This window comes from Peromyscus leucopus, chromosome 7, assembly GCF_004664715.2.
Source record: "Peromyscus leucopus breed LL Stock chromosome 7, UCI_PerLeu_2.1, whole genome shotgun sequence".
In the NCBI taxonomy this organism is placed as follows: Eukaryota; Metazoa; Chordata; class Mammalia; order Rodentia; family Cricetidae; genus Peromyscus; species Peromyscus leucopus.
In genome coordinates, this window is record NC_051069.1 from 32532445 (window position 1) to 32554642 (window position 22198).

The window sequence follows — 22198 nt, forward strand, 5'->3', positions numbered from 1 at the left end:
CATCTAGCTGTATTTGTTGAACATCTGTATGCCAGGCACATTGAGAGCCACTAGGAGGTACAATCACACAGTGCTCTGTTCCGTACAGCACAGCAGCCCTGCACACAGCCCCTCCGTTCTGCCATCATGGAACTTCAGGAAAGAAGGCTGTGCTGACTAGTTTTATGTCAACTCGACACAAGCTAGAGTCATCTGAAAGAAGGGGACCTTGACTGAGAAAATGCCTCCTTAAGATCCAGCTGTAGGGCATTTTCTTAATGATTGAGGGGGAGGGCCCAGCCCATTGTGAGTGGGATGACCCCTGGACCAATGGTCCTGGGTTCTATAAGAAAGCAGGCTGAGCAAGCCATGGGGAGCAAACCAGTAAGCAGCAGCCCATCATGGCCTCTGTATCAGCTCCTGCCTCCGGGATCCTGCCCTGTTTGAGTTCCTGCTCTGACTTCCCTCAAGCGATGGAGTGTTACCTGGAAGTGTAAACAAAATGAACCCCTTCCTCCCCAGGATGCCTTTGGCCACGGTGTTCATCACAGCAATGGCAACCCTGACTAAGACAAAGCAGGAAGAAACACAAGCCACAGGGTGGTGCTTGTTAGGAACGGGAAAATACAAAGTGTGTCTACGGCTGCTTCCTTTGGGAATCAGGGAAGACTTCATGGAGAAAGTTACATTTGCACCAAGACTCTAAATAGGACGGACCAGGCCTGTAATCCCAGCTACTCCAGAAGCTGAGGCAAGAGGGTGGTGAGTCCAAAGCTAAACTGGTTAACTTCATGAGACTCTGTCTCAAAAACAAACAAACAAAAAAAAAAAAACAAAAACAAAAAAAAAAAACTTTAAGGATAAGGATCTAGCTTCCTAGCATGCAAAAGGCCATAGGTTCAATCCTCAATAAAATAAGTAAATATGGATAATGACGTGAAGTGTAGTTTCTAAGCAGAGAACAACCTTCACACAGGCCCAGAGGCAACTGTCCATGTAAACATCAGTGTTAGGAACACAGCAAGAATCCCAGGATGAAGAAGTGGCTGGGAGCCCCAGGTATAGGCCTTGCCTGCTCGTAAAAATTAAAGGCAACAGAAAAGTAAGGAAGTGTTTTTAAGTAGGAGGCAATGATCACTTGGGGAATCTTAACAGCTCCAGAATCTTCTACTGAAAAGGGACGTGTGTGTGTGTGTGTGTGTGTGTGTGTGTGTGTGTGTGTGTGTACATATGTGTCCACAGGACTCAGCATCAAGTCCGTATTGAGCATACATGTTCTCGGGTGTTCAATAGGAATGGAGACAGGCTGGAGTCCAAATGTTTCTCGTGTGTTGTCTCTAACAGCTGAAAGCACAAAACCCCTTGATAATTCAAGCAGCCAGGCTGAGTGTCAGCGAAGCCGCCTCCCAGTAGTAGAATCTGAATCAGTCTGTTTTCGAGGGCTGTGGGGACAGCCCAGGGCAAAATGTGCCAGGAATACAATAGGAATAAATGCTTCCTAGCACTCATTAGCCAAATCAAAGAAACCCTCGCCACACCCAGTGATTGTGCCAAAGTGGGAGTGTAAGTAGCTGATATATCTGAACCATGATGAGACATATAAAAAAAAAAATCTGACCCAGGGCTGGCAAGATGGCTCAGCAGGCAAAGCTGCCCACAGCCAAGCCTGTCAACATGATTTGATACCCAGGGCCTACATGTCGTCCTCAAGTTGTTCTCGGACCTCCACACATGCACCATGGCATGCACATCACACATGCGTGCATGCAGACATACATGCACACACACACATACATACATACATACATACATACATACATACATACATACATACAATACATATTTATTTAATCTGACACTTTGGCTTATTTAATTTGGCCGTGTGGCTAGTTGCCAGTGCATTACCACTAGGCGTGGGCATAACAAAGCCTTCTCAGCCAATGTGAAGCTCGCCGTGGAAGAGAACACCCAGACAGTCGAAAAGGCAGGATATAAGGGGAAACACGGGCACAGCCCGCAGTGATTACAGTCTAATGCGAGCGTGTTTACGAAGCGTGTGCGTTATGTAGATCTGCTGTGTCACACGGCTCTGGGTGAAGCCTGGGCTCTGCTTTTCTGCAGCACTGGCACCGCCTGATTCTCTAAGAACCGGGTGTGTTTCTTTGAGAGAGGAACAGCAGCGCGTAGTCTAGCTCAGCTGTACTCAATCTGAGTTGCTTTCCTCCCTACAAACCCTCACTTCAAAGCAAGGAACATAATGTACAATTTTTTAATGGCTCTAGACCCAGGCACTCAGACTCTCTGCTCTGCGTCTTACCTCAGTGTAAACACCTAATCAAGATTGCCTGCGCTCCAACAATAGCAGCCAAATGCAATTTGAGAACCACAAGCCTTTGAAGTCCTCCCTGCAAAGGCCGGTTTTCTAGTCTGGGATAATGACATGCCATGATTGCTGTCTTTGTTGTATCTTTTCAGTACAGAAGCAATTATAGGCCCCAATTTAACAGAATAGACATTACACAGCTTACGATGCTCAAAATGCAATTTCATTTGATCATTTTCTCGATTTGATTGGTATTAATAGAATGGCTCACAAAAAAAAGAAAGAAAGAAAAAGGAAAAATAGCTGGCAGAGGTTGTGTCCCACTCCACTTTCAAAGAGCTAATGTAGAAGTATGTTTTACCTGCCCAGCAAGCTCACTGGGGTGATGCAGCCAAGCTCCACCAAAACAGTGTGCACAAGAAACAGTGTGTGTCCTCCGCTCCCGGCAGAGGAAGCCACCAAGGCTCTATCAGTAATATGTAAAGTTTTTGACAGAACTATGTAAGCATGGCTGTCGATGGAAAATTAATGTCGCGGATGATAAACCCCATTATCTAATGCACACCCTATAGTTCTCCTTGCATTTGCAAAAGCTGGAGAATCTGCATCCTGCTGGCCATCTCTCCTATTCCCTCCAGGAGACATTTTCGGCCCCTTTGAGATTAAGAGAGCATCCTTGCCTGCTCGGTCAGCCTAATTAGAATTTTTCCCTCTCTTGAACTGTGTTTCTCATTCAGAACAGAGTTGGATTTTCCTTTAAACAAGTTGTGTTTCTGTTTAACATCATAGTAATAAGAGATATACAGTAGTCAGGCATGGACACACATGCCCAGAATCCCAGTGCTCAGGAGACTGAGGCAGCAGGATGAAAGCCAGCCTGGACTAGGACATAGCAAGACTCTGTCTCAATGAATGAATAAATGAATGAATGAACAACACAACTTTTGAAATGATGCCAGTGATGGTTGTGAAACCTCATATTTTGTAATTCAGGGTGCTTCTGGGAGCAGTTGTGAGAGGGGAGCCCTGATATAAATTCGGGAAGTGGCTCTTGGCCCTCATTGAGCATTCTAAACTTCAGACAACAGGTGTGCTTAGAAAGTACTTTCCCACTGTGCAGCGGTGGTGCACGCCTTTAATCCCAGCACTTGGGAGGCAGAGCCAGGCAGATCTCTGTAAGTTAGAGACCAGCCTGGTCTACAGATCGAGATCCAGGACGGGCATCAGAACTACACAGAGAAACCCTGTCTTGGAAAAAAAAATCCCTTCTAAGCCATCTTGCCAGTCCCTGATCAATTTTCAATTATTTGAGCTTCCATATTGCCTACATTCCTTTCCGAGAGAGAGAGAGAGAGAGAGAGAGAGAGAGAGAGAGAGAGAGAGAGAGAGAGTATATATATAATTTCATGGACTTACTAGGGACAGATGAGGTTATACTCGAGCTAAAAGAAACGCTGTTCCTTCTTGAGCTACAGATGACATACTGAGTGGAAAAGATTGAGATTGTCATCATTATCAAATATTTCCTTAGCACATAATAGTCAACAAATACATTTCCTTCTTAGTATTGAACACTAGACCCCACTGGTAAACATGAGCAGCAGAGGGAGAATTTGAACTCCAGCCTGTCAGACCGGTTCCCTGTGATCCTTTATTCTTGCATGTGACCACCCCGCACTCCACAACCCACCACAGGCAATTTAACAAGACAAGTGCAAAACCCTCAAGATACATTAAAAAACGGGTTGCATCCGCTCAGAAGGGGAGAGACTCGACGTTTTATAGGTGGGGGGGGGGGGGGAGATGGCAGCCACCGGAGCACAACCAGAGCCACGAGTCACAGTCAGAATGGTGAGGAACCCTGAGACAGAAACGTTAAAAAGAGCGTACAGGAGGGACTTCCGAGTCGGTTGGTACCAGTATGGATGTGCCGTCTAAAAAGAGGGGGGTCACTTAATCTGTATTACTCCAAACAGCAGACGGATAGACAGTGTGAGAAAACTGTTTCTGTTCCTGTAAGAGATTTCTGACATGGAGGCTACTGGGTGATGGACACTCTGCTCATCATGCATGAAACAGGTCCTTTTTTCCTCCTCTTTAACCCGTGGAAGATGTTTAGAGAGTGACTAGCAGAAATGGCCGGTCAGGAGTTGCAGGCAGACTGGATGAGTGTCTATTAGAGTCGGCATGGATGTCCTGGAGCTTGAAATGGCTTGTTTCCAGGTTCTCTCTCTACAATGAGATGGGAGATTTCTGCAGGACATCTAACAACTACCTTTCTGTATAGCCCAGAGACATGTTTCTCGATAGGAAACAAATAATCAGGGGAGGGTTGTTATTTTTGCATAGCTGTGATCCAAATACTTGAGAAAACAGATCAGAAAGGAAGATCTATTTGGGCACGGTTGCAGAGGTTCATTCTGTAGTTCATTGGTTTCCGCTGATCCTGGATTGATGGTGAGGCCGACTGTTACAGCCACCGCATATGGAGGAAAATGCTATCTACATTGGGTAATCAGGAAGCAGACCCAATGTGGCTTTCAAAAGGCACACCCCCAGTAGTTTGTGTTCTCCAACTAGGACTCACCTCCTAAAGTATCCGCCACCTCCCACCATCTCCTCATCCTCCTGCCTCAGCTTCCCAGGCAGGGAATGACCGGTGTGCACCACTGCACCTGCCTGTTAAAAGGGGCCTCGTCAGATAATTTTGCTCAACTGTGTGGGCACGTTTAAGGTAGGCTAGGCTAAGCTGTGGGGTTCAGATGGTTAGGTATATGTCCTGGTTAGGGTTTAGGTTGCTATGGTAAAGTACCATGACCAAAAGCAACGTGGGGAGGAAAGAGTTTAATTCATCTTTCAACTCTGAGGTCACACTCCATCACTGAGGAAAGTCAGGGCAGGAATTCAAAGCAGGAACCTGGAGGCAGGAACTGAAGCAGAGGCCACAATATAATCCTGCTTACTGGCTTGCTCAATTTGCTTTCTTATACAACCCAGGACCATCGGCCCAGTAGTGGCCCTCCCACATCAATCATCAATCAATCAATCAATCAAGAAAATGCCCCACAGGCCAATCTGGTGGGGACATTTTCTCAATTGAGGTTCCCTCTTTCCAAAAGAACCTAGCTTGTATAGAGTTGAAAAATAAAGCTAGTCAGCACAGTGAATTAAATGCATTTATTTTTAATTTATGATGGGTTTATCAGGACAAATTCCTCATTGTAAGTAAAGGGTATGGTATCATCACATTTCCGTTGATGGGATCAACTGGTACTTTCAGTATCCTGTTGGAATAACTATCCTAAAGGTGAGTCTCCTGACCAGGCATGGACCGCTAAACCAGGAGTACTGGGACCTCGAAGCACCCATTCCCTCTTCACCCCTGCATGAGAGAACACTTTCTTTCCATCTTCCTTGAGAGCAATCCAGGTCCCTCTAATGATTTTTACCTCGGATTTTCCCAAAAAATCTCGGTGTTGCAGGCTTGGTCCCCACCTGATGGTGCCGTCAGGAGATAGCAGAAATCTTAGGAGCCAGGGACTAGTTGGAGCGAGTGGATCATATGGCTGTGCCCTCGCAGAGTATACTAAGATACCAGCCCCTTCCTCCGTGTCTCCAGCTTCCGGGCTCCTGTAAGGTAAACCAGCTGTGGCATCCTATACCCCCCACCATGATATTCTATCTCACCCCAGACCCCAAAACAACAGGCTAAGTACCGTGGGCGGAACCTTCGGTAACCATGCATGGAAATAAATGCTTCCTCCTTGACATGGCTTGTCTTGTATTTTTTTTTTATCACACTGATGAAAGGCTGACTGACAGAAGTGCCTGAGAACCAAAACAATGGACCCTTGAAATAAACCAAACATGCATCCTGTCTTGGCAGGACCGCTCTCTAGAGTACGCAGACTCGAACCCCCACGGCTGTAGGACCGAAATGAACCCACTTAGGAGGCAGTATGTGTCACTTACTGTGCTCTGTGCTTTTATACCCTTAGATCTCCTACCCCATCAGAGACGCTGGCAAGATGGCTGTCCAGAACGACAAGGAGGTGGAAAACGCTTCCATGGATCCTGAGGACAAATGGCATCAGAGAGCGGAACAACTCAAGGTCGTCTGCTGGATTGTGTGTGGAGTGTGCTTCAAGTGATGCTGCTAGATATAAGTCATGTTTGTCCCTGGGTTCCTGTTACTTGGGTCTGTTTTCTGCCTAGAATACTTACCTACCAGGCTAAGATGAAGACCGCCTTCTGCCAAGGAGTGCCGTAGCTTGCATGCTTGCTCTGCCAGCAACCCTGCCTGCTTCTTAAAAGGTCCCCTGTCCCAGAACACCTTCATGTCACGCTCCAAGCATACAGAGACAAAAATCTCTCACCAAAGGAAGGGATGAGGGATGTGCAGGGGAGAAACGGTATGTTCCCTCTGGGAGCCAGTAGCTACCCAGTAGACTCAGGTGACGCCATCCCTAAAGCTGATGGAATCCCTCAGAGCCTCACCGAGCCTCGTTTCCAGAACGTTCAAGCTTGCCAACTGGTAACTTAGTATGATGGCATCCTTCTTGTCCGTGGACACTCGTAAGTGATTTGGAGGCAGGGGTAATTGTCGCACTATTTCTAGAAGAAATAGGAAAATAATTAGGATCCCATCTCTTCCTGAGTCTGTCCATGGAATTATATGGAGCCATTCTTGGATCAGGTTCCACCCCTGTTTGAAAGAGCATGGTGTCATGCCTTTAATTCCAGCGTTCTGGCACTCAGAGACAAAGGCAGGCAGATCTCTGTTAGTCCGAGGTCAACCTGGTGTACATGGCAAGTACCACAAAGTGAGACCTTGTTTCAAGGGTGGGGGGAGGGAGAGGCGAGCCTTTTGAAAATGCCAGTTAAAGTCACACATGAAGCAACTATAAAGTTTAAAACATAAAAGTCCATCCAAGCATCAGAGAAGTTAGGGAAGACAGCCATCCTAAACTCTCTCTTGTCCTCACCAGGTCTCTTGGCTGCTGATAGAATTTGAAATAAGTAAATTAATAAATAGTCACTCACCTAGAGCTTCCTGAAAGCCCATGTCAGGGAGGCCACATCAAAAAGCAGAAAAGGTGGGGACTGAAGTGTCTCCTGGCAGTGGGGTGTGGAGGACAGGATCCAGGACTCAACCTGAGAGTCTTGGTGTAATCATGAAGTTTGTGTCAGATTCTTGGGCCTACTTAAGATCTTTACTTCCTGCATAAACCTTCTCTGTGGACCTTTCCTCAGATTGTATTGTCCTGCAGCATTCTGTGCTCTCCCGTGGGTCTTCACGGGTGTCTTAAGTCCCATTTCTTTGGTGTGCCCAAACTGAGTGAGTGAGGAAGTCAGTCCCTGGCCACATGACCCCTCCAGGTGTCCTAGGGTGAAATGAGGTCTTCCCAGATCCAAAACAAAACCGCCAAAGGTGACAGCGTGAGAAGCCACGTGGCTTTACTAATCATGGTCAAGCCCCTGTGGTCAGCCCCTTTGCCCACCTTTCTAAGGAGCTACACATTTGGTCCGGTCAACACCAGCAGCAGATCTGTATTGCTTCTGTTTGTCTGACCTGACTTCTTCCTTGCTGACAACGAGGGACTTAGCTAATAATTCATGCCAGATGTTTCTTTTTTTTTGTTTTGTTTTGTTTTGTTTTTTGTTTTTGTTTTTGTTTTTGTTTTTCGAGACAGGGTTTCTCTGCGTAGCTTTGCGCCTTTCCTGGAGCTCACTTGGTAGCCCAGGCTGGCCTCGAACTCACAGAGATCCACCTGGCTCTGCCTCCCAAGTGCTGGGGATTAAAGGCATGCGCCACCACTGCCCGGCCAGATGTTTCTTAATAATATTAGAAAAAATGTGAAACCTAAGCTCACATTTTGTTTATTTTTTTTAATGAATTGATTTTTTTTAAAGTTTTCTTTTCACTTTACATACCAATCCCAGTTGCCCCCACTCCCCTTCTCCCACACCTCCCACCTCCCCCCATCCCACCCCCTCCACTCCTCAGGGAGGGTAAGGCCTCCCTTGGGGTGTCAACCAAGTCTGGCATACTAAGTTGAGGCCCGGGTCAGGCCCCTCCTCCCCGTGTCAAGGCTGAACAAGGTACCCACCCTAGGGAATGTGTTCCAAAAAGTCATTTCATGCTGAAATCCTAGACTTGAGTTGAAGAGAGGGAGGAGGCATCACGGGAGCAAGTGAGGTCAAGATCATGATGGGGAAAACCACAGAGACAGCTGACCTCAGCTGATGGGAGCTCACGGACTCTGGCCTGTCAGCTGGGGAACATGCATGGGACCAAACTAGGCCCTCTGAATGTGAGCGGACAGTTATGTGGCTAGATCTTTTCAGGGAGCCCCTGGCAGTGGGACCAGGACATATTCCGGGTGCATGAAATGGCTATTTGGAACACGTTTTATTTTTAACAAACACAGAAGATAAACAGAATAGTACAGTGGAAAGTTCTTTGGGCCAGTGGTGATCTTGGAACCTAGGTACAACTCCCAGGACCCCAGGGCCCAATCGGGACAGCTAAAAGCAACAGTGGCCTCTATGTTAGAAGAGATGAGCAGCTGGTTGGAGTAAGAGTGTGCATCCTGCTTTTTGCTTATGACACATGAGCCACAAGCCAGAAGCAGCCAGAGAGCGCCTCTCACAGAGCTCGAATGATTGGCACAGCATAGGTGGACACTGGTGACTAAGGATGGCTCTCACTATAACACTCCCATCTCACCTTCGGGCACTGAGATTTCCCAGCACTGACACTCCACATGTGACATGAAAACCTACTGCCATTAAGCCGTTAGTCTGAGTGCATGGAGGGTATTCCAATTGCCTGCGTGGGTAACAAAAGAATCCTAGTGAGAACAGAATGAAATCGCGGATTTCCGCTCTGATGGAGATTAAACAGCCTCTGATGGAGAGAATGGCTTTGTATATTAACTTCAGGGAACTTCAGGGTCTCACCACCTGAAGAGTGACACCTGATGCCTCAATTGTAGGGTAATAAATCTCCAGCCAGCAGCAGATCTCGAGTAGGCTACTTGGGCGGTGAGAAGAATCATATCAAGCCCATAAATGTCTTCCTTTCTGAGGACTGAGATGCCATCTCCGGGCACTTATGTCTATGTGAATGGAGGATTTAACTCTTGAGACAATTCAAGCTTGGTGAAATGATGAGTCTTTGGCCTTTGTTGACAAAGCACCCCATGATGAGGGCTGTTGTGATCTGAATCAGCAGCAGCAAAGGTAACAACATGGCTGGAATTAAGTGGTAACCGGAACTTCAGACGTAGGCCCCCAGAAAAGGAATTTCTCCTGGAGTTGTTCTTTTCCCTTTTGAAGGGAATAAAGAGAGGAAACTGGGGAAATATAAGTCAGGTGACAGCAGAAAGTCTCTAGTTAGTCCTTTATTCCCCCAGAGAGTGAAAAACTGAGCAAATGTTGAAAAGAAAGCTATGATTGGTCGGTGTAAGTTAGGGTTTATAGATCAGGGCAAAGAGAGGCTTGTTTGACCTTAACTAACACAATGACAGCATGAAAAGAGCCATTACATTTCAGAAACACACCTGTTAGTTTATAAAATAGCAACTGCTGGGCCAGCAAGATGGCTGGCTCAGCAAGCGAAGATGTTTGCCACCAAGCCTAACAATATGAGTTCTATCCCCAGGACCCACACAGTGGAAGGTGAGAGTTGACCCCTGCATGTTGTCCTTGGATGTCACAAATGCACTATGGCATGTGTGCGGCCACATGACCATGCGTGCACGTGCACACAAATTAATACATGTAATGAAAAGCTTGAACAAATTTGTGGAGGACCACTAGAGAGAAGAATGGACCTGGGGCCATGTATTGAGTCTTTTTGCTCATGCTTTGCCCATGCAACTCAGTAGACCACGTGGAAGGGAACATTTTTCTGACCTGGATGCATAAGGAAAGGTGTTTGCTTGTTTGTGATTTTTGTCAGGTTTTCAAGGTCGGAGAGAACTGCTGGTGAAGACTGAAAATTTATAAGAGCCAATGAGAGCCTGGTCCATCCTCAAAAGGCTCAAATTCCCAAGAAAGCATGCTACATTTCAAATAGAAGTCATTCTTTATTTAATCAATCTGCTATTACAAGTGAGGCTGTATATTACTGTTGAACACTTAATAACCCTGTAAATTTAACATCCTAGTGTGGTTTTATTCAAAACGGGGACCATGTTTATTATTTGGGAACATGCAGAGGCTCCTATTGTCAGCCTTCCAGGTTGTATCAGGGAAGTGAAATAAAACATAAAACCATATCATCATGATTCAATCTTCCTTCCCAACCAACTAAGACAAATCTGAACAAGAAAAGGCATGCTCTGTCCTCTTCGGCTGTTTTCACCGGCCTCCAGTGGGCTGCCTAATGGTTGCATTTTTCAATTAACATTGCATAGATATGGGTCATGAAGGGTTCTTTTTGACATGTGTGTCCTGAAAGGGACAAAGACGTTGCAGTTATATAACACATCGATGCACATGGTCATCTTACTGTTTCAATAAGCAGTTAATCATTCTTTCCAAAAGCCTCTTAACCCTGCTCATTTTCCACAAAGTAATGAGTGCTCCATTCCTCGGGAAATACTCTTAAATGGCTGCACAGCACAATATAGTTACACAGTGTATCTATTGTCCTGGGAGTACATTTTGTTGTTACTGGACTTAGAAAAGCATGGAGATGATTCTGAGATTGAAATCCCTGTCCCCAGATGTTTGATTGCCTAAGTGCAGGCTATATTAAGCAACAGAAAGCAAAACAACCCTTGTGGTTTCACGGACGCCCGATCACTGCTCGGGCTCGCTCATAATCCTCCGAATAAGATCTAATTTGTTTCATCTGGCAAGGAGGTCATTTCCAGCCGCTGACCTGTGCGAGTACGCTGAGCTGATGGTCTGAACTGTTCCTCACGTTGAATTTGGACTTGCTTGGCACAGGCAGACCTCTGGTGTCCTCTGCATGGGGTTTTCTAACTACTGAGTTAACATAGGCCTGCACCTGTTGACGTAGATGTATACTCTTCCTCTGCATCTCTTTGGAGGTAACGCTTTTCTTTCTCCCATTCCCAATTTTGTGACACCTTCCCACATGGCTTGCCAGTCAGAGACCTAACACAGAGGCTGTTTGAAGCTTTCAAGCTCTTTCTGGGCTCACAATCTAACATTTCCTCGACCGCTCGCCACCTAATCGCCTGCAATTAGGAAATCTGTACTCTCTCCTTTTCAGCCCATGCCCACTTTCCTAGAAGCTTCAACTCCCATTAAAACAAAAAAAGAATTAGTTGAAAATTTATGAAAAGTACTCATCTTTTAATTTTGCCTTAACTATAATATCTTTTTTAGAATTACCAAGAACATTTGTCTCAATATGAAGACAGAAAATCAGGCAATGTCCCAAGAGGTCACTCTTCCAATGCAGCCAATGGGCCACAACCTTCCAGAAGAACAGGCAAGGCCAGGGTTCAGAAACAGAAGAAACACCAGAATAGCCTGAAATCTCTTGGGACCAAAGAGCTCCTTTTCAGTCAAAAAAGCCAGAATTACCCTGTCCAACAAGCACAAAACCAAAGGCAGCCTATGGATGCCTCAGCAAAGCATGGGATGGCCACATATATGAACTCTTCTAACACTGACTTACAGGACTCCAGAACACTCACCCACAATCCCAAAGTCACCTCTGACATGTTCGTTCCACCCAAGCAGGCTTTCGACAGAGTACTGTATAAAAACTCTGTCTTGGGGCTGAATACTAATAAAAAAAGAGGGCATAAACATGAAGAAGAAAAAAGTTCTTTGTATAAGCAGCAGCCCATCTACATGCTTTCTGATATGGATCTGCAAGACGTCAATGAACTTTCTCACAGACACACGTCCCTGAGCCAGAAAGGCCCTCCGTCTGGTTATGACATGAACACACACAGGTCAACGAAGATCAAGAAGCCATCCAAACAACCGCAGGCAGAGACAAAATACAAGAACATAGAGATGCTATGGTGAGAACTCTCTCTTTTAATTTCAAAAAATATATTTTTCTTAATGTGAATGTACATGTGGTTTTGTGTGTGTGCATGTATAATGTTGGTGTGTGTGTGTGTGTGTGTGTGTGTGTATATATATATATATATATATATATATATATATATATATATATATATATATTAGCTTATAGACATGCATGTAAGCAAAACATCCAGACACATAAAAAGGGCTGGGTGTGGTGGCTCATGACTCAGGAGGCAGAGGTAGGCAGATTTCTATGAGTTCAAGTCCAGTTTGGTCTACATAGCAGGTTCCAGGCCAGTAAAAGCTGTATAGTAAGACCCATCGTAAAATAAATTTAAAAAAATAAATAAAACTTAAATTTAAAAGATAGAGTAACTATCTCTGGCAAGAGAAATCAAGGTTATTTTTCATTCTTTCTTTAGAGTTAGAATTGTTCAAGTTCCATACCATGTAGATGCATTACTTCTATAAGAAAGAAAAGGCTAGTTTTTAAAGTCACTTCAAGAGACCATCCCTGATGCTCCTTTACAAAACGTGCTTTCTGGACACCTGACATGTGATGACTTTGATGCTGAAGTGCACAGAAGGTATGTGCAGTGTGACACAGAGTGCCTTCCATGAGCTTGTTTTCCAGGCAGGATGGAGAGGCAACTTTACATATAAATCAGTAGGGAGACAGGTGCGCTGTCAGATGGCCCGGGATACACACTTAGTAAGGGTCTGAGTCGTCCACTTCCTGCAGTGACAGCGACAGCACCTTTGTTGTCTTTTCTCTGGCTCTAGGGGGCTGATTTCCACCCTTTTGTAATTGTAACTAATATTTAAGTTGGGTGTGGTTGTGTGTCCCCCTGTACTCTTACTACACAGCAAGCTAAGGAAGAAAGATACTGAATTCAAGGGCAGCCTAGGACTGCATAGCAACAACCTGACTCCAAACAGGCACACCATGCAAACCTAATGTCTAGAGTTCCATCTCCAAACATTATCCCCTGACCTCCACACATGCACTGTAACACATGTATATGTCATCCTTTACACAGGCATATACTCTCACAACATGCACACACATGTGCACTTGTGCACACACACAGCCACATGCACAAACACAATAATAAAAATAAATAATCTTTAGTTTTTAGTGGACAGATATAGAAAATTTCTTCCTGTTAGTATTTTCCCTTGCAAAGGACTTTTGTTATAAGTGAGTTTGTAATTTTATCAAATATGTCTCACCAATCCTATAATGTGATGAAATATACCCATAGGCTTTCTACTGTGATGCCATCCTTTCATCCCCAAAATTAACCCAACTTGTCATATTGGACTTTTGTTTTTGTGGTGCTGTTGAAGGAACCCAGAGACTTGCACATTTTAGGCAGGGACTCTACCACACGCCCTGCCCCCCAGACTGGATTTTTAAAAGATTGCTCCGTTGTCTTTGTTTAGGATTTAATGACATTCATATACATGAAGGAAGACAGGCAGTTGTGTTATCAATATGCTATCAAACTAGGTGTGGTGACACAGGTCCTAACTCTGGGAGACAGAGGCAGAAAAATCAGTTCAAGTTCTTGTCAAGGTCAGGAGTTCAGTTATGTTTTGCGTTCCTGGTCAGTCCGGGAAGGCGGGGGGGGGGGGGGGGGATATGAGGAGGGACGACCTGAGCACCCTGGAAGAGTGTCGGCTTTGTGAATAAGTTGAAGACTTGGCTCTCTTCGACTTTTTTTTATCCTCTGGTCCAGTTTACAGGCAATCAGAATTACATGTGACACAAAAGGTCAATGGAATTTTTCCGTGAAACTGTTTGGATCAAGGTTGTTTTGTCTGGCCTTGTTTTTGTTATTGTCTGTGAGCAGATTTGAAGCCCCTACTCATTGTTATAATGACTTTTAGTCTTCACAGTGTTCCTGTTTCACCTTTGGTCAGTCTGACAAATTGCATTTTCTAGAAAAAAAGTAGCACTTGTGTGAAGATGTACTACATTAAAGTTTTCATTTCATTTGTTCACATTATTTGAAATCTTTTCTATCTGTAGTCATGTCCTTATTTTCTTTTCTGTTATTACCTTTTCTCCTTTTGAGTGGCTAGGGGGACAGAATTTTACTGTGTCATCCTGGCTAGAGCCTAACAGTCAGCGTGTTACCCAGGCTGTCCCCAAAGTCACGGCAATCCTCCTAGCTCGACTTCCCAAGTGCTGGGATTTGCAGGCCTGCACCATCATACCAGGCTGACATTTCTCAACAATTTTTCTGATTGTTCCAGAGACCTGCTGCACAGTTGTTCTGAGGAAGGACACTCTTGGTCTTTCTCCTGACTGGATTTCTATCTTTCTTTCTTTCTTTCCAGAATCTCACTTTCCTTATTTTGCTGAACTCAGCCTCTAGTATTTTTGTTTGAACAAGAAATGTGATGGCAGAGGACAGGTGTCTCCCTGTGGGGTCTTGCATGTGCTCTCTTCATGACAGGACCTGTCCTACCAGGATGGAGCTAAGGATGCCCCTTGACTCCATCCTACCTAAGGATGCCCCTTGACTCCATCCCTCAGACAATTTCCCTTTGCCCTTCTCCATCCCTCCTGGTCTCCCATACTTCCCCCTCTCATTCTACTAGAGAGCTCCGTCTGCTGCCTAGAAGCTAAGCATTCTGGGACTCGCACCACTGACACTGTTTTTATTCTGCCCGTCTGAGTGACAGCTGACGGAGTCGTGCAGAATTCTAAGTCAGAAACCACTTACCCTCAGAGTCATCTTCTTGCTCCCAGCATGACTTCTGCACAATATGAAGCCACCTGATTCCAGCTCCCTCGCACATGGCTGTTCATGTTCTCTCCAGGAGCTGTAAGATCACTGTTTCTATAGATTGTGCCAGCTCCTTTGAACCTGGAGACTTGCCTCCTTCTGTTCTGGGAAAAACACAGAAGGGTCTCATGGGCCGTCTCTTCCCATCCTCTCCATCATCTGTCCACGCTTTCCAGTAGCATGCCTTACTTACTCCTTCCGGGGCTGCTCTGGATGGCGCCGTGTGGGTCCTGACTTCCACTCTTCCTGTTCTGGTGCGTCTCAGGGTATATCTTTGCTGCTGTGGCTATCTTCTGACACGCCTCTTTCCAGGAAAACAGCATCGTTCCTTCCTGACATCCTACATTCTCAACAAGGTACATGGCTGTGAGAGCATTTTGTTTTGTTTTTTGTTTTTCGAGACAGGGTTTCTCTGTGTAGCTTTGGCGCCTTTCCTGGAACTCACTCTGTAGCCCAGGCTGGCCTGGAACTCACAGAGATCTGCCTGCTTCTGCCTCCCGAATGCTGAGATTAAAGGCGTGCACCACCATAGCCCAGGACACTTTTCCTTTTTTTTTTTTTTTTTTTTTTTTCTTCTTCCATATTTTTGGGTATTTTGCCTGTATGCATATATGTGCACCAAATGTATGCAATGATCTCAGAGGCCAGAAGAGGGCATCAGATTCCCTGAAACTGGAAGTATATACAGTTGTGAGCTGCCAGGTGAGTGCTGGGAATTGAACCTGGGTCATCTGAAAGAGCAGCTAGTGCTCTTAACCTCAGAGCCACCTCTCCAGAGCCCTGCACTTTTTAAGTGAGAGCCTTTTTGACAGTTTTTAAGCTTTTAAATTTCCTTAGTTTCTCTTTCCTCTGGGTTTTGGTTGGTGCTGGTGGAATTCTCTCTCTCTCTCTCTCTCTCTCTCTCTCTCTCTCTCTCTCTCTCTCTCTCTCTTCCCCCTGCTCTGCATCTGCATCAGGGCTGCTCTTGCTTGTCTGACAATCTGAAAATCACATTGTATCGGGAGCTGAGTGACAGGCCCATTGACATCAGGTTGCTGGGGGGGTGATCAGTGGGGGCCACTTGACGGAAGGCTCCTCCTGCCAGGTCTCTGTCTTTTTCTTGGGGGAGGGGGGTCCGGTTAATTTCTGTCCCTGATACCTCACAGATACAAGAGTATTTTTATTTCTTCAGAAATGCACGTCTCCAAGGTGTGGAGCTTCAGAAAAGGCAGTTGCCTCCCTCCCGGCGTGGAGAAGAAAACCCCAAGACTTGCTTGCTGGCCCGTTTGAGCCGGGCATGCGCTCCACCACACATGTCACGTTCCCAGCCTACCAGCACTAACTCTTAAACCTCAAGTCCTTTGCCCCAAAGTCCCACGAAGAAAGCCACATCTTCAACTAATCCAGAACCTGCTTTGCCTTTCATTGCTTTTTGTTTCCATCCCCAGAGATTCCCAGATTCTCTGACACATTCATCTACGTATTTAAAGACCGCTTCCTTAATTTAATCCATCATTTCCAGCTGTTGGGAAATGGGAAGGTCGTTGGGTTTCAGAATGGTATTTGGGGTTTTATAGTTGTTAGCTTGCTTGCTTATTAGCCTGTGCTTCAAGCACTAACTGAGAGTTCTTAGCAAGCCTCATCTGTTGGGGGCTGGCAGGCTGGCTCAGCCGGTAAGAGTCGAATACTATTACAGAGGACCCAAGTTTGGTTCCCTGCACTCACATAAGATGTCTGTCACTCCGGGTGTCAGGATCTGACACCCCCTTTGGAACTCCAAGGACACCTGTGCACACATGTACACACAGAGAGAGAGACACATAAATAAATAAATATTTTTGAGAGGGGGTTAGAATGTCCCAAGGAAAAAGAGGAGGATTTGAAGATGAGAAATCGATACATTCGTGAACCGATAAATGGTTCCTAAAGACGTCTACACAGAAAGCGGTGTTAGGGAGTCAAGTTTTATTGAAAACACGTGTGTTTTCTCCAAAGGAAATTCCACTCTTCCTCAGACATGGAACGCATGAATGCCTCTCCAGACTCCCGGCTCGCCCAGATCATGGAACAGCACCAGCAAGCCTTGGTGCAGCTGGCGGAAGTGCAGCCCAGAGAGGGCTCCTTGTCCAGCACCACACTCCCGCCCATCCTGTCCAGGGTAGAGAGCGAATCCCGACTGGATGCAGAGAGAAGCCGCCGACACCAGATGAAGATGGCCCGCAGTAATTCGGAAGGCTACCTGCTTCAGCTGGAAAGAGGGAGAAGACACAGGAAGCACAGCAGGACGAAGGTGATAAGAGCGTGGCCGGTTAGCCTAGTCACTTTGTAATTTTGATGACAGAGATGGGCCTGGAGTGGGGCTGGTCATTATTTAGCCTCTCCCACAGCAAACTGGTCCAGGAACTAGGAACTCTCCCCTCCATCCCTCCCTATTCCCTGACTCCCTCTCCCTATCTTTCCAGAAGTTTCTGTTGTCGAGGATGCCTACTCCCGCTTTCTTTTCAGGTCATCTCAGGGAAGAGTATACACTGCAGAAGGCAATAATAATTCTGCTTTTACCCTCAATTCAATCCCCGCTTTCCTTCACCTCAGTCCCTCTCCTAAGCTGAGACTCACACCTTCATATCTGGAAAGAGAGAGTAGGGCTGTGTGAGGGAGAGCCATGTTGCCAGAGCTCCCTCGCCATCCATCACCGGTTCCCCGGCACCAGAAGATCCCTCTTGGTGTACATCTTACCTCAGCTTCTATAGGAAGTACCCGGGCCAACCAGTGGACTGAGCTGCTCTCCAGAATGGCAGCAGGTCTTTACTGAGTTCTTCATCTAGACATTGGGTCACCATGGCGAGTATTTTTTGTGCAATTCAGTCTCTCCATGTCTTGCTTTAAACGCAACTTTTTACATTCTCAGGAAGATCACTTGGTCCCAGCGTGAAATAATGTGCTTTTGTTTTTCATTACTATAATAAGATACCCAAGGCAAGTTATGTTATGAAGAAGTTTATTTAGCTCATGGTTCTGAGGCACGGAGAGTGTTGCTGTTAGCTTCCACTGTAAATAAGAAGGCCTGAGTTCCGGGAATCACAGGTCGCTTCTTCCCCCAGAGAAACATGATTACATGGCAGTTGGGTGCTAACGTAGTGCCTATATCACTTCCAAGTGTTTCTCAGATAAGTCAACACTTATAGACCAGACTGGGAAGCAAGCATCCTATGTATCGTTTCCATGGGGACATACCATCAGCCTTAGCAACCAACACTTCCTGTCAACATGGAAAATGTCCGCTTACTCCAGAGCTCATAGATTACCAGGGCCTAAGAATTGGACAAACACAGCTTCTCAGAAGAGAACTTTCCTGTAGTTGAAAAACAAAAGCTTTTGAACTGGGTTCTTAACTGCAGGGTTGAGAGGAAGCTGGTGGATTCAGTCATTCCAAAGTCCTTGGTCCAGTCCCATCTCCTTGTGTCTCTGGGACTCGAGGGGTGCTGCTCACTGGCTTGCTCCTCAAGGCTTGCTCAGCTTGCTTTCTCTTGGAACCCAGGACCACCAGCCCAGGACCGGCCCCACCCCTAGTGGGCTGGGCCCTCCCACATCCATCGCGAATTACGGAAACGCCCTACAGTCTTGCCTACAGATCCATCTTATGGAGGCGCCGTTCTCAACTGAGGAGTTACTGACTTACCCCAGTCCCTGATTCTGCATAGAAACAATCAGAATTATTCTTTCTTCCTATTTTTTAGGTGTGGTATGATATTAAATGAAATCATGTAATAACCTCAGCTTATTCCCTAGCAAAGATTATACATCAATTAAATGTCATTTCTCTTTCTTTCCTTTTCACAAATTGAATTCATGTTGTGCTGAGAAAGGATAGAGGCAAATGTCCCGGTGACAATACATAGCACCACAATCTGAGGTGGTGGGAAGGTGGGGACACCTTCCTGCCCCTGCCCGCCCCTTCCCAATTTCTCATCCATTTTCTCAGCCCAGTACCTTCCATCTACATCCGACAAGCACACCAGAGCACCCTTTGTCTTTAAGCCGTTCCAGAAGCTGAAGTCACTAGAACTGAGTGATTTGTATAGGACAGCAGGTAGTCCGGGCTCCAGACATAGGGAGTCATTATCCATGTCACGCCTATTTGCTGGCCAAGTCAAACCTCTTGGTTTCCAAGGGAATCACCCCGAATCATGGTAAAAATTTTGAGGATTTGTAAAGATAATAGGCCTGGGGGCCCCCTTCCTCTTCTGGCGGTGCCGTTGAGAGTGATTTCAGAATACAAGGCATTGTCCACGTCATTAAATCCAGGCTTAAGACTAAGAAATTAGCACAGCACAAGGACGCCAAACTATCAAGATATACTTCTGCTGTCTCCAGCCGCCACTTTCCTGAGTACAGGCTCAGTAAAGAGTTCTCTGGCAGATGAGGGTTGAGCTTGTATAATTAACTGGTGTTTGTTGTCACAGACAATCTGGGGCTTGCTGCTTGGCTGCCCCTAAAAAGAGGTTTATTTGGATTAAGTTTAGTGACCACAGAGCACATATCCTTTGCCCGCTGCTCCCCGGCATCCAAGGCATTGTTTTTCTCTTGTTTTTCAGTAACTTTCTCAGTCTTATACATCTGAGGAATTTTCTAGAGACTAGGTCTTCAGTGTAGTCTCCTTACCCCCAGCAGGGTATAACATTTCAGAATTGAAACAAGCCCTCAAAGATCAGCCAATATAATTTCAATTCAGGTGTACTCTTTATACAGTGACAGTCACACACCTTGCTAGAGAGAATGATGAATGATTAGTAGAAACCTTGCCCCCAGGAAACTCCAGTGTTTGAGGGGCCAAGGCCAGTAGGTGTCAGTGGGTATGTGAATTTTTTTGTTTGTTTGTTTTGTTTTTGGGTTTGGGGATTTTTTTTTTTAAAACAGGCTCTCACTCATTCTGCAGCCCAAGTTGACCTCTAACTCATGGTGGTCCTCCTGTCTCCTACCATATGCTAGGATTACAGGTATAAACCACAAAGCCTGGGTTCATGTGAGCCTTACACAAAGACAAGTAGTGCATGTGCTTAGGATTTGTCTAGACCATGCCTCTATATTCCAATGTTCGATCCCTGTGTTCAGAGACTTAATAAGATTGTCAGGTCTGATGTCTTATAGCTATCATTACCATCCATCATCGTCATCATCATCACCACCACCATCACTGTTTTGACATTGTGCTGCTTTTTCAGTCTTTAAAAAAACCAAGAAAGGGTAAATGAAAATAACATCTAAGGATTGTTTGACTGTAAAAGACTATTGAAGAAGCATTAAGTAGCTTAGCTGCCTAGGGCTAGAGGTGTGGGGACTGGACAAGGACAGTGAGGATTAACAGGTACTGGAGTTCTGTTTTGTTTTTTTGTTGTTTTTTTTTCAGAGTGATGAAAATGTTGTACAATTGGATTGGGCAATGCTTACACAATTCGGTGACTATCCTAAAAACCACTGAATTGGACAGCTTTACATGAGTGAATTTTGTGGTATGAGCATTGCATCTCAACAATGCTGTTAAGACTTTAGATGGAGAGAGATCAAACAGAATTACAGCGCTGAGCTCCTCCTCATTACTTGCGCCAAACTTAAGCAGATCCAGGATTCTCACCGCCAGTCACCCGGAACAAACTCCCCTAGGAGCCACCTCCATCCCCTGGGAAATGTCGTGGTGCTCATCCTGTAAAGGGATCAGCAGCCATGGGGTTGGCCCATTTGGACCACATGCTCTCTCTCTCTCCTTGTCTATATGGAATGCTAGACCCTTGGCTCTGATTTTTTTTTTTTTTTTACAATAACCTTGATGCTTGCTAAAGTTGCTAGCAAGGAGAGTGGCTGAAGATCAACACACAATTATCCATGCTTCCTGGCATGTCCTTTGTGAATTGGTGGCATGATTAAAAGTTAAGCTGCACCAGGGCTAAGGATGAGGCTTCTACCCACTGATCATTTCTTTCTCATCGTCTTCGGGCAAATTGGATTTATGGCTTGGATACGAGTGGTGGTTTATTTATTTGACTTCGTTTTTCTTTTAACCTTTTTTTGTCTTTTTTTTTTTTTTTTTTTTTTTGCTTTGGCAAATGGACCATAATTTAGTGATTGCAAAAACATGACACAGAGGGCACCTTTGAGAAGAATGGATAAGTTGTCTACGTTCACTCAACTATTAAAAATGACTCAAGTTGTGAGAGTGTGATAATACCCCACCTTGTAACCAAGGTTTGTGACGGGGGCCATCTTATTGTTCAGTGGGAGCAGAGATGCTAATTGGTGGCCTTAAATGTCCATTAGATCTCAATAGTCATACTTCCACCAATTTATCTCCAAAAATAATCAAACTAGCATACAGTGTTTACCTCTGTGAATCTTCAATGGACAACATTTAGAGTAATACAACATTTAATGACACTAAATGATAGAATATTTGTCTAAAATTCACATTTTTGAAATCCACTTGATGTCAGAAAAGTAAAGTGAAATACCAAAAAAAATTAAAATATTTGTAGTATATGAATACTTTTATAAACATATGAAGAAGGGCCAGCAAGGTGGCTCAGTAGATAAAGGTACTTGCTGCACAAGCCTAATGATGTGCACACACAAATAAATACTTTTAAATAAAAAATCTTTAGTATTAAAAAACAAACAGGAGTATGAACAAGCCAAACATCACCACACAAGTGGCATGTGCCTGTAATCCCAACACTGGGCTGAAGAATTGCAAGGACAGCCACGGTTACATAGCCAGACCCAGCCCTCCCCCCAACAAAAAAAAAAAAAATGTAAAAACATATGATGGACAGGAAGCAGACACGAGCAGATGTAATGCTGTTATCTTGGTAATGACTGTTTTCCTAAAGATATATTATTTTGGAATATCCTTCGATGAGCAATAATTGCCCTGTCCATTTTAATGTTATTTTTAATGATTTCAGACTAAAGACTTCCTTAAAAAGAATCTTAGCTTCTCTCTATTTTTCAACTTAGACCCACTGAGGGAGCTTTGACCATAAATGTTTAACATCATAATGGGGCCAGCTCTGTTTACAGAGCCTTTAATCCTTGAAGTGCA

At 45.1% G+C, this 22198-nt stretch overlaps 1 protein-coding gene across 3 annotated transcripts in view; it reads left to right on the forward strand.

Annotated features, from left to right (window-relative positions):
* The window catches only part of Jhy (junctional cadherin complex regulator), a 59405-nt gene that overhangs the window by 30552 nt on the left and 6655 nt on the right, over nt 1-22198 (forward strand). For all 3 annotated transcript variants that reach the window (XM_028866298.2, XM_037207589.1, XM_037207588.1), the window contains exons 4-6: nt 6301-6414; nt 11669-12318; nt 17101-17395. In XM_028866298.2, coding sequence (XP_028722131.1) covers nt 6301-6414; nt 11669-12318; nt 17101-17395 — 1059 coding nt within the window. The remainder of the gene's footprint in view (nt 1-6300; nt 6415-11668; nt 12319-17100; nt 17396-22198) is intronic.